At 44.0% G+C, this 15,191-nt stretch overlaps 1 protein-coding gene across 2 annotated transcripts; it reads right to left on the bottom strand.

The window, feature by feature from the left end:
* Positions 1-1,783: 1,783 nt before the first annotated feature.
* LIPT1 (lipoyltransferase 1) lies at positions 1,784-14,648 on the bottom strand. Of its 2 annotated transcripts, none has more exons than XM_068265276.1 (2): positions 14,586-14,648; positions 1,784-3,263 (listed from the first exon to the last, which is right to left on the bottom strand). In XM_068265276.1, exon 2 carries the CDS (start codon positions 3,255-3,257, stop codon positions 2,139-2,141), a length of 1,119 nt encoding a protein of 372 aa, XP_068121377.1. In that variant the 5' UTR covers positions 3,258-3,263; positions 14,586-14,648; the 3' UTR covers positions 1,784-2,138. The 2 variants fall into 2 exon arrangements, with proteins under 2 accessions (XP_068121377.1, XP_068121378.1); XM_068265277.1 differs by having other exon boundaries at positions 1,784-3,260; positions 14,586-14,635.
* Positions 14,649-15,191: the final 543 nt, after the last annotated feature.

Below are 15,191 nucleotides of genomic sequence, written 5' to 3'. Positions count from 1 at the left end.
TTTTATGTGTATTTCTCTACTGATGTGGAGGCAATTACCTTCTTCACTTGTTCTTCTTACATGGAACCTCCTTCTACTTTGTCTCCAAGTGTGGCCTCCAAACGGTGTTCATCTCCCAGGTTACTTTGTAATTACACAGAGGAAGATCTGCCTTATAAAATGTTTATGGACTAAACCACTGTCAGTAACGATGTTAGTTACATGTTTGGGAAGTCCAATATCAACATGGAGCCCATATATTGACATATCTGGAAGCCATATTGTCACAATGTGTGATGAATAAACACTCCCTCTAAGGTTTTCCTCCTCAAATTCACATTCACCTTCCCTCTACAGGTGCCCATAAACACTGCGATATGTAGTGAGTCATTCTATTTTTAAATTACCATTCATATTGAAAGACAATATCATATTAAAAAGATCCAACGTATCCCTTGAAGGAAACATCAGGGAATTTAAAGAGACACTGAAAGGAAAAAAAAATGATGATACAATGAATTGGTTGTGTAGTACGGGTAATTACTAGAAGATTAGTAGCAAAATAATCTCATATTTTTATTTTCAGTTATACAGCTTTTTTTTTATAACATTGCATCATTCTCTAATATTTGCAGTTTACACACTACTCAGCATTCTAAATGTTTTTTACAGAACAGGCAGTGAATTTTTGACCTGTCCTGAACTGTTCTCTGCAAAAGAAAAAACAATACAGTTAAGAAAACAGCCTTCAGAACACAGAGCTGTCTGCGACTTTGAAAGTTGTGGAGCTCAATGGCAATTTGCATAGATAACAACTGGAGTTTCATAACTCTTCCTGTACTGGAAACAACATTAGACTTATGTCTCTGCTCCTAATGCTTTATTTCTTAGCTGTACTACACATACAAATCATTATATCATAATTGTTTTTCACTTCAGTGTCTCTTTAAGGAACATGAGATTTACTTACCTGGGGCTTCCGCCAGCCCCTGGGAGGCTATGTGTCCCTCGCCATAGCTCCGCAAGATGCCAGTGCCCTGGGTCCCCCTCTGTAGCAGCCAGCGATTCGCCGAGGTCAGCAGCCTCTGCACAGGCATGAGCGTGGCAGCACCGCTTGCGATTGTACTGTCGTAGCCGGGAGCTTTGTGTACAGGCACAAAAGTACTGCGCACAAAGCTCCCCACCAGGTCAGTGCGGCCCTGCACATGCGCCTGTGCAGGGGCCGCCGACCTTGCTGGGTCAGTTGCTGCTATGGAGGGGACCCCGGGGCTCCAGCATGGAGTGGAGCTGCAACGAGGGACACATAGGCCTCAATTCACTAAGATCATGCTGGAGATAATAAGGCAAGAGAAAACTTACCTCCACATAAGAGAGAGTTATCTTATCTCTTCATTCCTTAAGTTACCTCCTCTGTAGTTATTTTACCTCCTCTGTAGTTATTTTACCTCCTCTGTAGTTATTTTCACATGCAGTTAATAAACAGCCTGTCTTTAACTCTGGAGTTATTTTAAGGATTGAAGAGTTAACTTAAAGACAGAAGAGTTAACTTTAGGTTTGCCTGAGGTAAAATGTTTCCTGAATACTACATGCCTTATCACCATGGTAACAACTCTAGAAGAGTTATTAAAGACAGGAGATAAGCTTAGTGAATTGAGGCCTTAGCCTTCCAGGGGCTGGAGGAAACCCCAGGTAAGTAGATCTCATGTCCCTTAAATTCCCTGATGTTTCCTTTAATATTGAAACGTGTTGAAAGTTGTAAAACTGTGTGAACACATCTATTATTAATGGGCAAATTAAGAGTAAACATTATCTAGCTTTGCTTTACTACCTTGGCTACAGTTAAACACATTTTTTTTATTAAAATATGAAAGAAGACCAATATGGAGGCTTCCAAAGGATTCTTTTGTAAACCATTAGTCACCTTGCCATCATCCTTATCTTTTGGTTTCTGTACCGTCATACAACTGCAACTAGCAATCAGCCAGTGGAGTCACCTGATATGCATACTTGCTTCTGGGCCAGTGACTCACAAAGTATTAGAGGGCACATTACATATTTTAAAAGGAAAATAAATGTTGGCACCTTCCATATTGCTCTCTTACTTAAAACGATAAAGGAGCATTCAGTACAATATATTAACATAAAACCAGATAACAAGATCACATAATTGACACCAGCTTCTCACATAAAATGCTCCACTTTGATTGGATCTCACAATCTTGTGATGTTCTCAGCAAAGTGCTAACTAAGAAAGCCGTTTCACTTGGGCAAAATCTGCTACCAAGCAAGCTGCTTTGCAGCTCATCACACTGTTCCTTAGGAAGCCAGTAGTTTGGTAAAATGATTGAGCAGTCCTCTATATAACCACTTTTTATAGACATACTTAATTTCACATCTATTATGGAATCCTTGTGCAAAATCTGAAAGGAAGTCATAATGTCAAACTTTGGTGTTTTTCCATAAATCCACTCCCAGGTGCACAAATCCTTTTTCTTCTGAGAAAGACTAGGGAACATGCTCTGATCGTTTGGGTCAACTACATTAACAAGTGGATCATTATCATAGTATAAACTATACTGTTTGGTAACAGCATCCATGACGGCTTCACAGGTCAAAGATGAATGAGCTTGAGAGAGGTTCTGCACCAATGAGGGCACACTAGATGTGGCATTACTCTGTATTCCTCTGTATGGAGTTTGTAGCACTAGAGGTAAGATAGAGGTGTCTGCATTACATAGCAATGTACAATGGTGGTAAGCAACAGTCCTTCCAAGCTTAGATGCAGTCCCTGATATTTTATACTTCCCGTCTAATAGGAGATCATATCTTTGGGTTGCTTGTACATCTAAACATGGCTTCAATTCTTTAAGAGCTCTAATAATAAAGTTTAAATTTTCCAATCGATCATATCTTTTCCTTGACGTAAAAAAGGTAAGGTTAACGTTGCCTAGATCATGATAAACTGTGCCCCCACCACTTCGTCTTCTCGCCAAGCTAATCCCTTTCTCTCTCATCAAATGGAGGTTGCATTCTTTCCAAGGGTTCTGGTGGCGACCAATAACCACTGTTGGGGAGTTCTTCCAAAGAAACAGAACATTCTTCTCCTCTAAGTTCATGTGATCATGGATCCAGTCTTCTACAGCTAGGTTTTCAAACACATTATTGGAAAGAGATTGCAGGATGAGTCCTTGCTTTACTGAACTTCCAAACTTAACTGTTGATATGTGGAACGAAACTGGGAACTTGATTCTTTTCAATGTTGATTGGATCAGCAGCATTTTCTACTAATGAAAAAATAAATAAATAAGCAATTTTAAAAGTTGGTAAACAAGAGCTAATTTAAAATAAGATTTTCAATTTCAAATACTAATTATAATGTTGAAACAATATTATTTAACCACTTAAGGACCAGGGGATTTTTGGATGATCGGTGCTGCACGGGCTCTCCAGCCCACAGCACTGATCGAGTAAAAGGCAGGGCGATCAGACTTCCCCCCTTTTTTCCCCACTAGGGGGATGTCCTGCTGGGGGGGGTCTGATCGCCGCCACTCCGTGTGGCATTGCAGCGCCGTATTGATGTAAACAGTGGGGATTTCTTCCCCGCGTGTTTACATTTAGCCTGCGAGCCGCGATCGGCGGCTCGCAGACTGTTCACGGAGACACCCTCCGTGAACTGACATGGAATGGCCGCTCGCCATGGAAACACCACTTCTACCTGCCGACGCCTATCGGCGTTAGGCGGTCGTTAAGTGTTTAGTTCATGAAAATGTCATAAATCAAATATAATGAGAACTCAGCCACCTTCAATAGAACACCAGGGCCCATATGCAATTAACTTTTTCTCCTGAGTTTTCTCATAGGTGATATTTTCCCCACTCATCAATAGAGTGTTTTTAAACCACCAGGAAGCAAGAAAATACTCAAAATAATTTTGATAGCACTTTTTCACCTAATTTTTGGTACTTTTTCAGATGCAAAGTGATGAAAAATGATTTTAAAAACAAGATGAAAAATGATCACCTTGGAGAAAACTCAGAATTGCATATGGGCCCTGTAGTCAAATAACATGCATGATCCATTACAAAGAAACATCTTCAAAATTGCATATTGTTTCAAGTCATGCAGGCTATACCTGCAGAAATGTGGTTCCTTAAAGAGGAACTGACACGAAAATCTTAAAATTTAAATCACACACCAGTGTTCTCCCCAGAAATTTTTTCCCAGCCGGGTGGCATGAAATAGTAGCTGGGTGGCATGAAAAAATAGCCGGGTGGGGTGAGATGAGAGAATACAGGGCTGGTGCTTCTGTGCACAACTCTGGTTACAGCAGAGGAGGAGGTGAGCCGATGACAGCCGGGTGCTCATCAAAACTAGCCGGGTGGAGCACCCGGCTAAATGAGACTGAGGAAAACACTGACATACAAATAAGAAGTTCATTTCTTCCAGAGTAAAATGAGCCATAAATTACTGTTCTATGTTGCTGTCACTTACAGTAAGTATTAGAAATTTGACATTACCGACAGATTTTGGGCTAGTCCATCTCTCCATGGAGGATTCTCAGCATGACCTTTATTCTTTATAAAGACATTCCATGAAAAAGATTTAGACATGATGCTATCCAGCCTCCCTGCACACTTTCTTGGCAGTTGGACGGAGCAACTGTTATTTACTAAGTGCTTTTAAAAATAAAGAAAACCCTGAGAACCCCCCCACCCCACTCCATGAGAAGATGGGCTAGTCCAAAATCTGTCGGTAATGTCAGATTTCTACTACTTACTGTAAGTGACAGCAACATAGAAGAAACGTAATGTATGGCTCACTTTACTCTGGAAGAAATGTACTTCTTATTTGTATATGTTTGTATGTATTTAAAATTTTAAGATTTTTGCGACAGAGGTCCTTTAAAGGACAACTGTAATAGGAGGGATGTGGAGGCTGCCATATTTATTTCCTTTTAAACAATACCAGTTGCCTAGCAGCCCTGCTGATCTATTTGGCTGCAGTAGTGTCTGAATCACACCAGAAACAAGCATGCAGCTAATCTTGTCACATCTGACAATAATGTCAGAAACACCTGATCTGCTGCATGCTTGTTCAGGGTCTATGGCTAAAAGTATAAGAGGCAGAGGGCAGCCAGACTTTTCTCCCAGTGACAATGAGTGCAGCACACATGGTCAACCAGTATTAAAACCACAAATCCGGATTCCCAATATATATTAGCCGCTCACCAGATGATATCCACCTCACATCCAGGTGGATCTAGCTTCTTGTAGTCAACCAATGACTAGGCATCAAGCTATTTCATTCCAGACAATAAAGTTTTAATCCAGATTCCATGTAAAACATAAGCAATAAAAAAAAATGTAAAAAACTACCCACCAGGGGCTGAGATAGCCTGGCGGTAATGGACAAGCTGAGCTCGTCATTACCGCCAAGGTGGTTAACATAAGCTGCACTGTGGAAACATCTTCTGCCCGATTGCAGTAATCCTGCTTCAGGGCTGGTTCACACTCGGACGCTTCTGGGGAGCTTTTCAGCGTATTGCTGATTGTCCTTAAAGGACAACTGTAGCGAGAAGAATATGGAGGCTGCCATATTTACTTCCAGTTGCCTGGCAGCCCTGCTGATTAATTTGGCTGCAGTAGTGTCTGAATAACACCAGAAACTAGCAAGCAGCTAATCTTGTCAGATCTGACAATAATGTCAGAAACACCTGATCTGCTGCATGCTTGTACAGGGTCTATGGCTAAAAGTATTAGAGGCAGAACATCTGCAGTACAGCCAGGCAACTGGTATTAGTGAAAAGGAATTACATACGGCAGCCTCCATATCCCTCTCCTTAAAGTTGCCCTTATGTTCCAGAGGTGAACATAAATAGTGTACCTTTACTTGTTGTCCTCCCGGTCCTCTTCCTGAAGCCGCTGTTCAGTCTGGTTCAGTGGTTCACCTCAACTAAGCTACGTCATGCACTACTGTACTGCGTCTGCACTGGTGGCAATCCTTTTTGATTGCGCTATGTTGGCCTAGAAGCTTTCTACTCATGCATTGCTACGAATATTTACGTAGCATGCGCAGAGCACGAGTGTGCGATCCAGGAGGCGCGTGGCCGGGCCAGTACTTGCGCAGTAGTGCGTGACTTGGCTGACTTATCTACTATACCGGGCCAACAAAGAATAGAGGAAGAGGACAGCGGTAGACCTACAAGCCTAGGGGGGCTGGAGGAAGCCCCAGGTAAAAAAAAAACACCAATTATGTTCACCTGGTATCCTTTAAAGAAATCTAACACGAGACGTGCACCAAGAGGTGTATACTTTCCACACATTTCTGTAATTTTATCTGTGTAACTGGCTTGGGACAAGTACGGCGAGTGTTAATGACCCTAACAGAAAAACCTTTTCAGGATCCAAACCACTAAACTGAACAGTTCAGGCTTGGGACGCAAAAGAGGACCCTGTGATAAGTTTTGTCTCAGAATAAGGGGGCTGCTTTGCCAGTCTCAGAAGGTCCACAAACCCGAGTCAGGCAAAAATGGCACCAGAAATTTGGGTGCCCCAGGAGCCGCCATAGGCCCTTATGTGAATTACGGCTATAGCAGTGCTCAGTCAATAATTTGGGCGCCAAGTTACAATAAAACCAGCGTAAGTCGGCCACCAGCAATAGCTGGCAGCTGAATTACGTCTTACCCGAGTCTACGGCGGCCTGGAGGAGGAATAGTAATTAATGCCGCTGGTACTTTTGCAGGAGCAGGATGAGCCATTTTTCTGCTTCACCCTGTGCCCAAATTTCCTGGTACCTTAATTATATGTACACCCACAAACCATGGCCTCTAGGGCAGTGTTCCCCAACCCAGTCCTCAAGGCCCACCAACAGTGCATGTTTTGTGGAAATCCAGAGGTAGTTAGTCAGCTCTGCTGAGACTCGAATTACCTCACCTGTGCATGTTAGTGGTTTCCTGCAAAATAAGTACTGTTGGTGGGCCTTGAGGACAGGGTTGAGGGAACTATGCTCTAGGGTCAATAAGGTGCCATTAACAGAACCCTGGCCCTCTTCCCCTGGATCTTCTGCAACACCTGAGGCAGAAGATGTAGAGGGGGAAAGGCATCGGCTAGACCAAACTTCCAAGGGAAGCTCAGAGTGTCCATCCCCAATGAAATGGCTGTCCTGTGGAGGGAAAATAAATTTCACAATTTTGTGTTCTGGGGATAGGCAAAGAGGTCTATCTCTGGGAGACTGAACAAGGCAATTCTGATTGCGATTTGCATTTACAAGTGTGAACGGGGCCTTAGAGACTGGTGTATGGAAAGAACGTGACCTTCAGGAGACACTAACCCAGAGGACACCTCATCCTGAGCCGTAACCTCCAACACTGGCGCCTTAATCTGTTTGATTGAATAGACTATTTCAAAGAGCTAACTGGTCTCTTCTGGCCCAGATAAACATATGGAAACCTTTTTGGGTGCTTCTTTAGCTGACTATCTCCATTGTCAACCTCTCTCCTTCTTTAAAGTGTAACTGTCGGGCATAAAATCAAAAATTATTTATTTATTTTTATCTGCTAAACAAGTAATAGGGATGCTAATCAAGTAAAAAAATCTCTATTACTTTTCTTGTTTATAAAATGATCTTTCCCCGGTTTACCTGACTCTTATTCGGTACGTTTTCGCACAAAGGAAGTTGCAGGGCATGCTGGGTTGTCTTTTTGCTTCTTTATTTCCCCTCAGACTTAGCTAATGTACAGAAGCAAAAAAGGACAACCCAGCATGCCCTGCAACTTCCTTTGTGCGGCAACGTACCAAATAAGATTCAGGTAAACTGGGGAATGATCATTTATAAACAAGAAAAGTAGCAGAGATTTTAACTTTTGGATTTCCTGATTAGCATCATTGTTACTGGTTTACCAGATAAAAATAAAGAATTGATTTTTGATTTTATGCCCGACAGTTACACTTTAAGGGAAATACTTTTCAGAAATCCCTTTTCCTCCTTCTCCTCCCCCAGCGTAACTAAAACTACAGCCATAGGCCTGGAATAAGCATGGAGATCAGATGTTTCTTACAAAAGTGTCAAGATTATAATTATACAGATGCTTGTTTCAGGTGGGTCATTCAGACACTACTAAAGCCTAAGATCAGCAGGACTGCCAGGCAACTGGCAGCCTCCATATAACTCGTATAAAAACTGGTATTGTTATTGTGTTGTAAGGCCTCTTTCACAGTGCGACGTTAAAGTCGTACGTCACAAAAACATGTAATGCAGAATAATAGCAATGAAAAATCAATGGGCTGTTCACAGTGCAGCGTTGGTGTCTAATGCTGCATGTTAAATGAAAGTGCTTCATGCTATGTTATACACATTTTTAGCTGCGTTAGACTGTTTGCACATGCGCAGTAATGTGGGGGTTTTTTTGTAACGCATGCGCCATTTTCGTTCTATCACTGTGCGACGAAAATGGCGCACCAAATGCAGGGCAAAAGAATGCACTATAACGCCCAAGTTATAGTGCACAATGCGTTGCATTAGGGGCACGTTGTGCGACCTCAACATTGCAACAAATGCAGCGTCTTAGTGTGTAAGAGGCCTGAGGCTTCTTTCCCACTAAGACATTGCGTTAGATGCCACGTTAAGGTCGCATAACGTGCCCCTAACGCAACGCATAGTGGGGTTGAAGCTGGACGTTACATTGAGCCGCGTTAAACGGCTCTTCATGCGTCCCATGATGCGTACTCTTGGACGCATGCGGCATCACGTGTTCCTGCCAGCCAATCGCCGCACAGAGCGGCGCTCCAGGAAGTAAACACTGCACGTCACACCGTGCAGTGAATATTAATTAGCCATGTGTCTGGCCGAGGAGGGGAGACCTCCTCCTCCAACATCACGGAGCATGTGCGAACAGTCTGACGCGGCTTAGCCGCTTATAACGCACAGCATGCAGCACTATGTTTTTACCTGCTGCGTTACAATGCCCATGGCGGCCTGGAGGGAGAATAGTAATTAATTCGGCCCGGACTTGTGCAGAAGCAGGACCAGCCATATAACAGCTGGATCCTGAGCCCAAGTCTACCAGCGCCGAATTCAAATGTACTCCTGTGAACAGCCCATTCATTTTTTCATTGCTGTGCGTCTAACTGTGAAAGGAGCCTTAATGTATACAGTTACAAATTGCCCAGGAAGCTCATGGTAAACCAGAACTCCTAGGAGTGTTTAAGGATAGTTGCTGGATAGTTTGTAACTCTGGGTGTTTCAAGTCCTACTCCATAGTAGGGTTGCCGCGGTATACCGGTATGACGATATACCACGGTATGATTGTGCACGGTAATCGTACCGTGGACAATCTCGTTTTACTGGTTTCAGGGGGCGGGGTTACTGGGGGGCAGAGCGACCTAGCGGCGGTGCACGAACAGCGGTGGGGATAAACACTCACTTGCGGCAATACTCATTTGCAGCCAGGTCGGTCCTCCACGCTGTACTGGGCTTCATTGTTCTTTCATCAAATTTCCCTGAAACAGCGCCCCCTGGGTGCTATTACAAGGAGATGATGCAAGCACAAACAGAAGGTAGAATGAAGCACAGTACACGCGTGAGGACTTGGCTGCTGACAAGTGAGTATTTGTCCCCTCTCCCTCCCTCCGGCTCTCTGTGCTGGCCACCTAATTCTAGCTACACCTATCCCTGGTTACCTATGCTGCGCTCACCTACTACTGGCTACACCTATCCCTGGTTACCTATGCTGCACTCACCTACTACTGGCTACACCTATCCCTGGCTACCTATACTGCGACTAACCTACTACTGCCTACACCTATCCCTGGCTACCTATGCTGCGCTCACCTACTACTGGCTACACCTATCCCTGGCTACCTATACTGCAAGCACTTACTACTGGCTACACCTATCCCTGGTTACCTATGCTGCGCTCACCTACTACTGGCTACACCTATCCCTGGTTACCTATGCTGCGCTCACCTACTACTGGCTACACCTATCCCTGGCTACCTAGGCTGCAAGCACCTACTACTGGCTACACCTATCCCGGGTTACCTATGCTGCGCTCACCTACTACTGGCTACACCTATCCCTGGTTACCTATGCTGCGTTCACCTACTACTGGCTACACCTATCCCTGGTTACCTATGCTGCGCTCACCTACTACTTGGCTACACCTATCCCTGGTTACCTATGCTGCAAGCACCTACTACTGGCTACACCTATCCCTGGCTACCTAGGCTGCAAGCACCTACTACTGGCTACACCTATCCCTGGCTACCTATACTGCGACCACCTACTACTGCCTACACCTATCCCTGGCTACCTATGCTGCGCTCACCTACTACTGGCTACACCTATCCCTGGCTACCTATGCTGCAAGCACCTACTACTGGCTACACCTATCCCTGGTTACCTATGCTGCGCTCACCTACTACTGGCTACACCTATCCCTGGTTACCTATGCTGCGCTCACCTACTACTGGCTACACCTATCCCTGGCTACCTAGGCTGCAAGCACCTACTACTGGCTACACCTATCCCGGGTTACCTATGCTGCGCTCACCTACTACTGGCTACACCTATCCCTGGTTACCTATGCTGCGTTCACCTACTACTGGCTACACCTATCCCTGGTTACCTATGCTGCGCTCACCTACTACTGGCTACACCTATCCCAGGTTACCTATGCTGCGTTCACCTACTACTGGCTACACCTATCCCTGGTTACCTATGCTGCGCTCACCTACTACTGGCTACACCTATCCCTGGTTACCTATGCTGCAAGCACCTACTACTGGCTACACCTATCCCTGGCTACCTATGCTGCAAGCACCTACTACTGGCTACACCTATCCCTGGTTACATATGCTGCGCCACCTAATTCTAGCTACACCTATCCCTGGCTACCTATGCTGCACTCACCTACTAACTACTGGCTACACCTATCCCTGGCTACCTATGCTGCGACCACCTACTTCTGGCTACCTATGCTGCGACCACCTACCACTGGCTACACCTGTCCCTGGCTACCTATGCTGCGGCCACCTACCACTGGCTACACCTATCCCTGGCTACCTATGCTGCAAGCACCTACCACTAGCTACACCTATCCCTGGCTACCTACGCTGCGGCCACCTACCACTGGCTATACCTATGCTGCAGCCACCTATTACTGGCGGGTGGGGGCACATTATTTAATGTAAGGGGGCGGGGCCCAGGTCCAAATAATTGTTAAATACCGTAATACCGTCATACCGTGGTATTTTTTTTGACGGTTATCATACCGTGGAATTTCATACCGTTGCAACCCTACTCCATAGAGCCATATTAACCACTTTGTCCTTTGATACAGTATATCTACGTCAGCTGTGGCTCTCTCCAAGCCACATCGACGTAGATCTACTGACCTGCTTACAGCCCTGTTGTGCAGGAACAGGTGCGCTTCAGAGTGCACCTCCCGGCACTAACAGCTGCAATACTAATTGGTGAAAGGGAAAATGTTCCTTTGTAGCCAAATAGTAACCCCTCCACGGATGAACGATCACCAGCAAACAGCGGTGATCCTTCATCTCTCCCCTCGGTGGCCAGACCTGTTAAAAAAAAGGATTAGAAAGCAGCCTGCCTCACGTTTTCCTGTTCCAGCGATCAGCCTGCAGCCCAAGCCTCCGATCGCCGCTCTGCACGCAGCCCTGTGATGCTGAATAGCCGAGTCCTGGCTTGATGACGTCATCAAGCCGGGACCCGGTAACCGGCATCACAGGGCTGCATGCAGAGCGGCGATCGGAGGCTTGGGCTGCAGGCTGATCGCTGGAACAGGAAAAGGTGAGTCAGGCTTTCTAATCCTTTTTTTTTAACAGATCTGGCCACCGAGGGGGCTGCCTGGGTGGGGGGTGGGACATCTGGCTGGCCCTTATGGGGGTTGTTGAACCCCTGGTGGGGGTAAAATGTGCAGCTGGGGGAGGGGGGGAGGATAAAGTAAGAGGGGATACAATTTTATTTAATGTGCATAATTTTATACTGGGGGCAGATCTGGCTATAATGGTGGGGGGCCCTAATCCAGGGTGCACCCGCTAATCCTGAGGGCGCATCTGGCTATAATGGGGGACCACTATTCCTGGGGACACATTTAGTTATAATGAGGGGCAGTAATCCTGGTGATACATCTGTCTATCTATACTGGGAGGTGCCAAACAGAGGACACATCGGGCTATACTGGGGGTGACTGATATTGGGGACACATCTGGCTATAGGGGGGAGGGGGGTCTGATACTCGGGACACATTTTGCTATCTATACTGGGGGACAGAATACTGGTGACGTGTTTTTATCTTCTGTGGCACTTTTTATTTTTAAACTGGAATTGATAAAAACTGAGCAAAAATACATTTTTTTCATTTTCCCCCTCTTTTTCCCATTAAAATGCATAGAAAACTTTTTTGGTCTAGGGACAAAATACCCGCCAATGAAAGTCTAGTTTGTCCTGAAAAAAACGATACCTAGATCATTTAGGTGTCGTGAGTAGGGATAAAGTTATGGCTGATTAAAGAGGGACACCGCTAAAACGTCAAAATTGCTCTGGTCAATAAGGGGAAAACAAGGTCTGGATGCGAAGTGGTTAATCCATACCATGTACTGATGAGTTCAAATAGTCATTATACATGCTGGATTATTGTGGCTCTGTACAATTAACAAGCTGACACATCATTGCATTCCAGCAGTTCTGGAGGTGTGTTTAGCTTTCAAGGACAACAAAGGGACAATGTGGATATTTAGCAGTAATGCATTGTGGGAGACATCATATGCTCACTCCAACCTGAATATTTACAAATACCTTCTGTTTTAAGAAGGCAAATTTCTGTTTTGCAAATTCATACAGCTAATTGTAATTGGAATAACATGTTGGCTGGTTATATTTGCCATCTTTTCTAGGCAGGTTATTACACAATGTTGATTGTTAAAGTGGCCATACAAAGACCATCTGCAGCCCAATAAAGGAAACGATCAATTAATTTGAAACACAGTTCAACTTAAAGGGAACCTTAACTGAGAAGGATATGGATGTTTCTTTTAACAATACCAGTTGCTTGGCATTCCTACCGATCTTTGTTTGCAGCAGTGGCTGAATCACACACCTGCAACAAGCATGCAGCTAATCCAGTCTGACTTCAGTCAGAGCACCTGATCTGTATGCTCGTTGAGGGGCTGTGGCTGAAAGCATTAGAGACACAGGATCAGCAGGAGAGTCAGGCAACTGGTATTATTCTAAAAGGAAAAAATCCATATCCTTCGCAGTTTAGGTTCCCTTTAAGCCAGCCAAACATGCATCAATTTTTACCAGCAGATTAAATCGGGATGATCAAATCTGCTAGTTTTTTTAGGGGCGTTTAGGACGGTGTTATACCAGCAGCCCATAGCGTTGTACTTCAACAGATTTTTTTATAGATTTCATGAAAAAATATATTGAAAATCTGTATACAGTGTATGGGGGATTCCATCCCTGCTTCAGATCAGAGGGGTTGATCTGTTTGCTAAAATATGTCGATATCCAAAGTTGTATGGCCACCTTTAGTCTTGAACCATTAGCTCAAGCATAAATATGTTGGCGATTAGATCACAGCTGCATATGCTACCACTATACTACCTTTTGCTGTTCAAAGCTATGTGACCAATTACTGTTTTCTCCAATCAAACTCAAATAAACTACTGTATCTGAAATTATTTGGAAGTTTGCAGACCAGTCTACCCATAGTTGACAGGTCACTGGCATATCTGATCAAAATGATTGCATCTGCCAAGGAATTGGTAAATTGTATACCCATCTTTGGTTGTAAGTGACAAGACAATATACTCTGTACAGCGCTGCGTAAGATGTCAGCACTATATAAATACTAAATAATAATGTTTTTGTCCAGTTTTGGCGTCACGTTAGTCCCCTAAGCAGTTCACTGCAAGATAATTTTTGCTTGTCCTTTACACCTTTATTCTCCTTAGGACCGCGCAGTGTGCATGTACAGAAACTGATCTGTAAAAATCTAACTCATGTATACCAAATGCATATAGTGTCAGTGTGAAAATATACAGGGATGTTTCAGTGTCATGCAAGCCTCTTTCCTCATGATCACTAGCAGTCCTGCTAGGTCTGGAGTAAAGTAACCCTGCTGACATACATCTGGTGGGAACAGCAAACTCCCCCCTTTTACCCCATAGACTAGTGTCACTGTCACTGCTGAAGGCAAGAACGTCAGGAAGAGAGAGGGAAGCTCTGGAGTCAAGTTCACCAGTAGAGAGAGTCCAAAACATATGAATTGCTCCACAAGTCTTTTTTTATTTTAATGAATTTAAAAGCACAAACATTTTTAATCAGAAATTTAACATGCATTAGTATCTAGTAAATAACTGCAGATACTACTTAAAAGTTACCCTGAGATGGGAAAAGCACCAAGCAGTATACTTGGCGACCCTTTTGATTACTTATTGTATGTAGAGATCTTTCTCTAGGCAACTCGGCATCTTACATGTAGCATCGCCTCCCCGTTCAGCAGCCTACACTTATATATGATAACTGAGTCCAAGAATCCTAATTTACACCTTGCACGCAGATATTCTCTCAGCCTGCCTTACCTATCGTGACTTTGAGGACAGTCTAAGCTCAGCAAAGCCTCATGTTTTCCACATACACTTCCTCATCGGAAGTGCACCGCCATTGGCTGGTAAGGGGTTCATTTTTTTTTTTGATTGGTTAGTCCCTCTGTCCTTCTTGCTGACGAAGTCAATACGTCATGAGTCATTGAAGTGCCTTTTTCTATAGGTGTACTTCCACCTTCTGGCGATTTCTTGTTACTACAATCTTCCAGCACAAATACATGTGTAGGTCATGGATAGTTCCTAACACCCCTTTATGACTGAGGATATGTCTCACCTTAGGTATGAGAACCAATAGTCATGTTGCAGTATCCACTGCTAATAACCTTTGTATTAATGCAGATGCTGCATAGCTTTCCTGGAGAGACAGGCAAGGCTTTGTTTTGGTCACATATTTTAAAAATAAATCTTTTCACTTATGCTTATTATTCAGAAATATCTGGTAAATATCAAGGGAAAAGCAATTTTTCCAATGTGACCTACAAAATAAGTAGATTACTATATAAGAAGTTTACAATATAAGAATTGATCATACATTTTATATTTAAACAGACACATTTGCTGGGACTTAAAGAGACACTGAAG

The sequence above is a fragment of the Hyperolius riggenbachi genome, chromosome 2 (genome assembly GCF_040937935.1).
Source record: "Hyperolius riggenbachi isolate aHypRig1 chromosome 2, aHypRig1.pri, whole genome shotgun sequence".
Classification (NCBI taxonomy): Eukaryota; Metazoa; Chordata; class Amphibia; order Anura; family Hyperoliidae; genus Hyperolius; species Hyperolius riggenbachi.
The sequence above is the reverse complement of the archived record's forward strand: the minus strand, read 5'-3'. Positions and strand labels throughout refer to the sequence as shown.

What these genes read in the sequence shown, in the direction of transcription:
- LIPT1 (XM_068265276.1), bottom strand. Translation starts at nt 3,257, where the DNA reads ATGCTGCTGATCCAATCAACATTGAAAAGAATCAAGTTCCCAGTTTCG.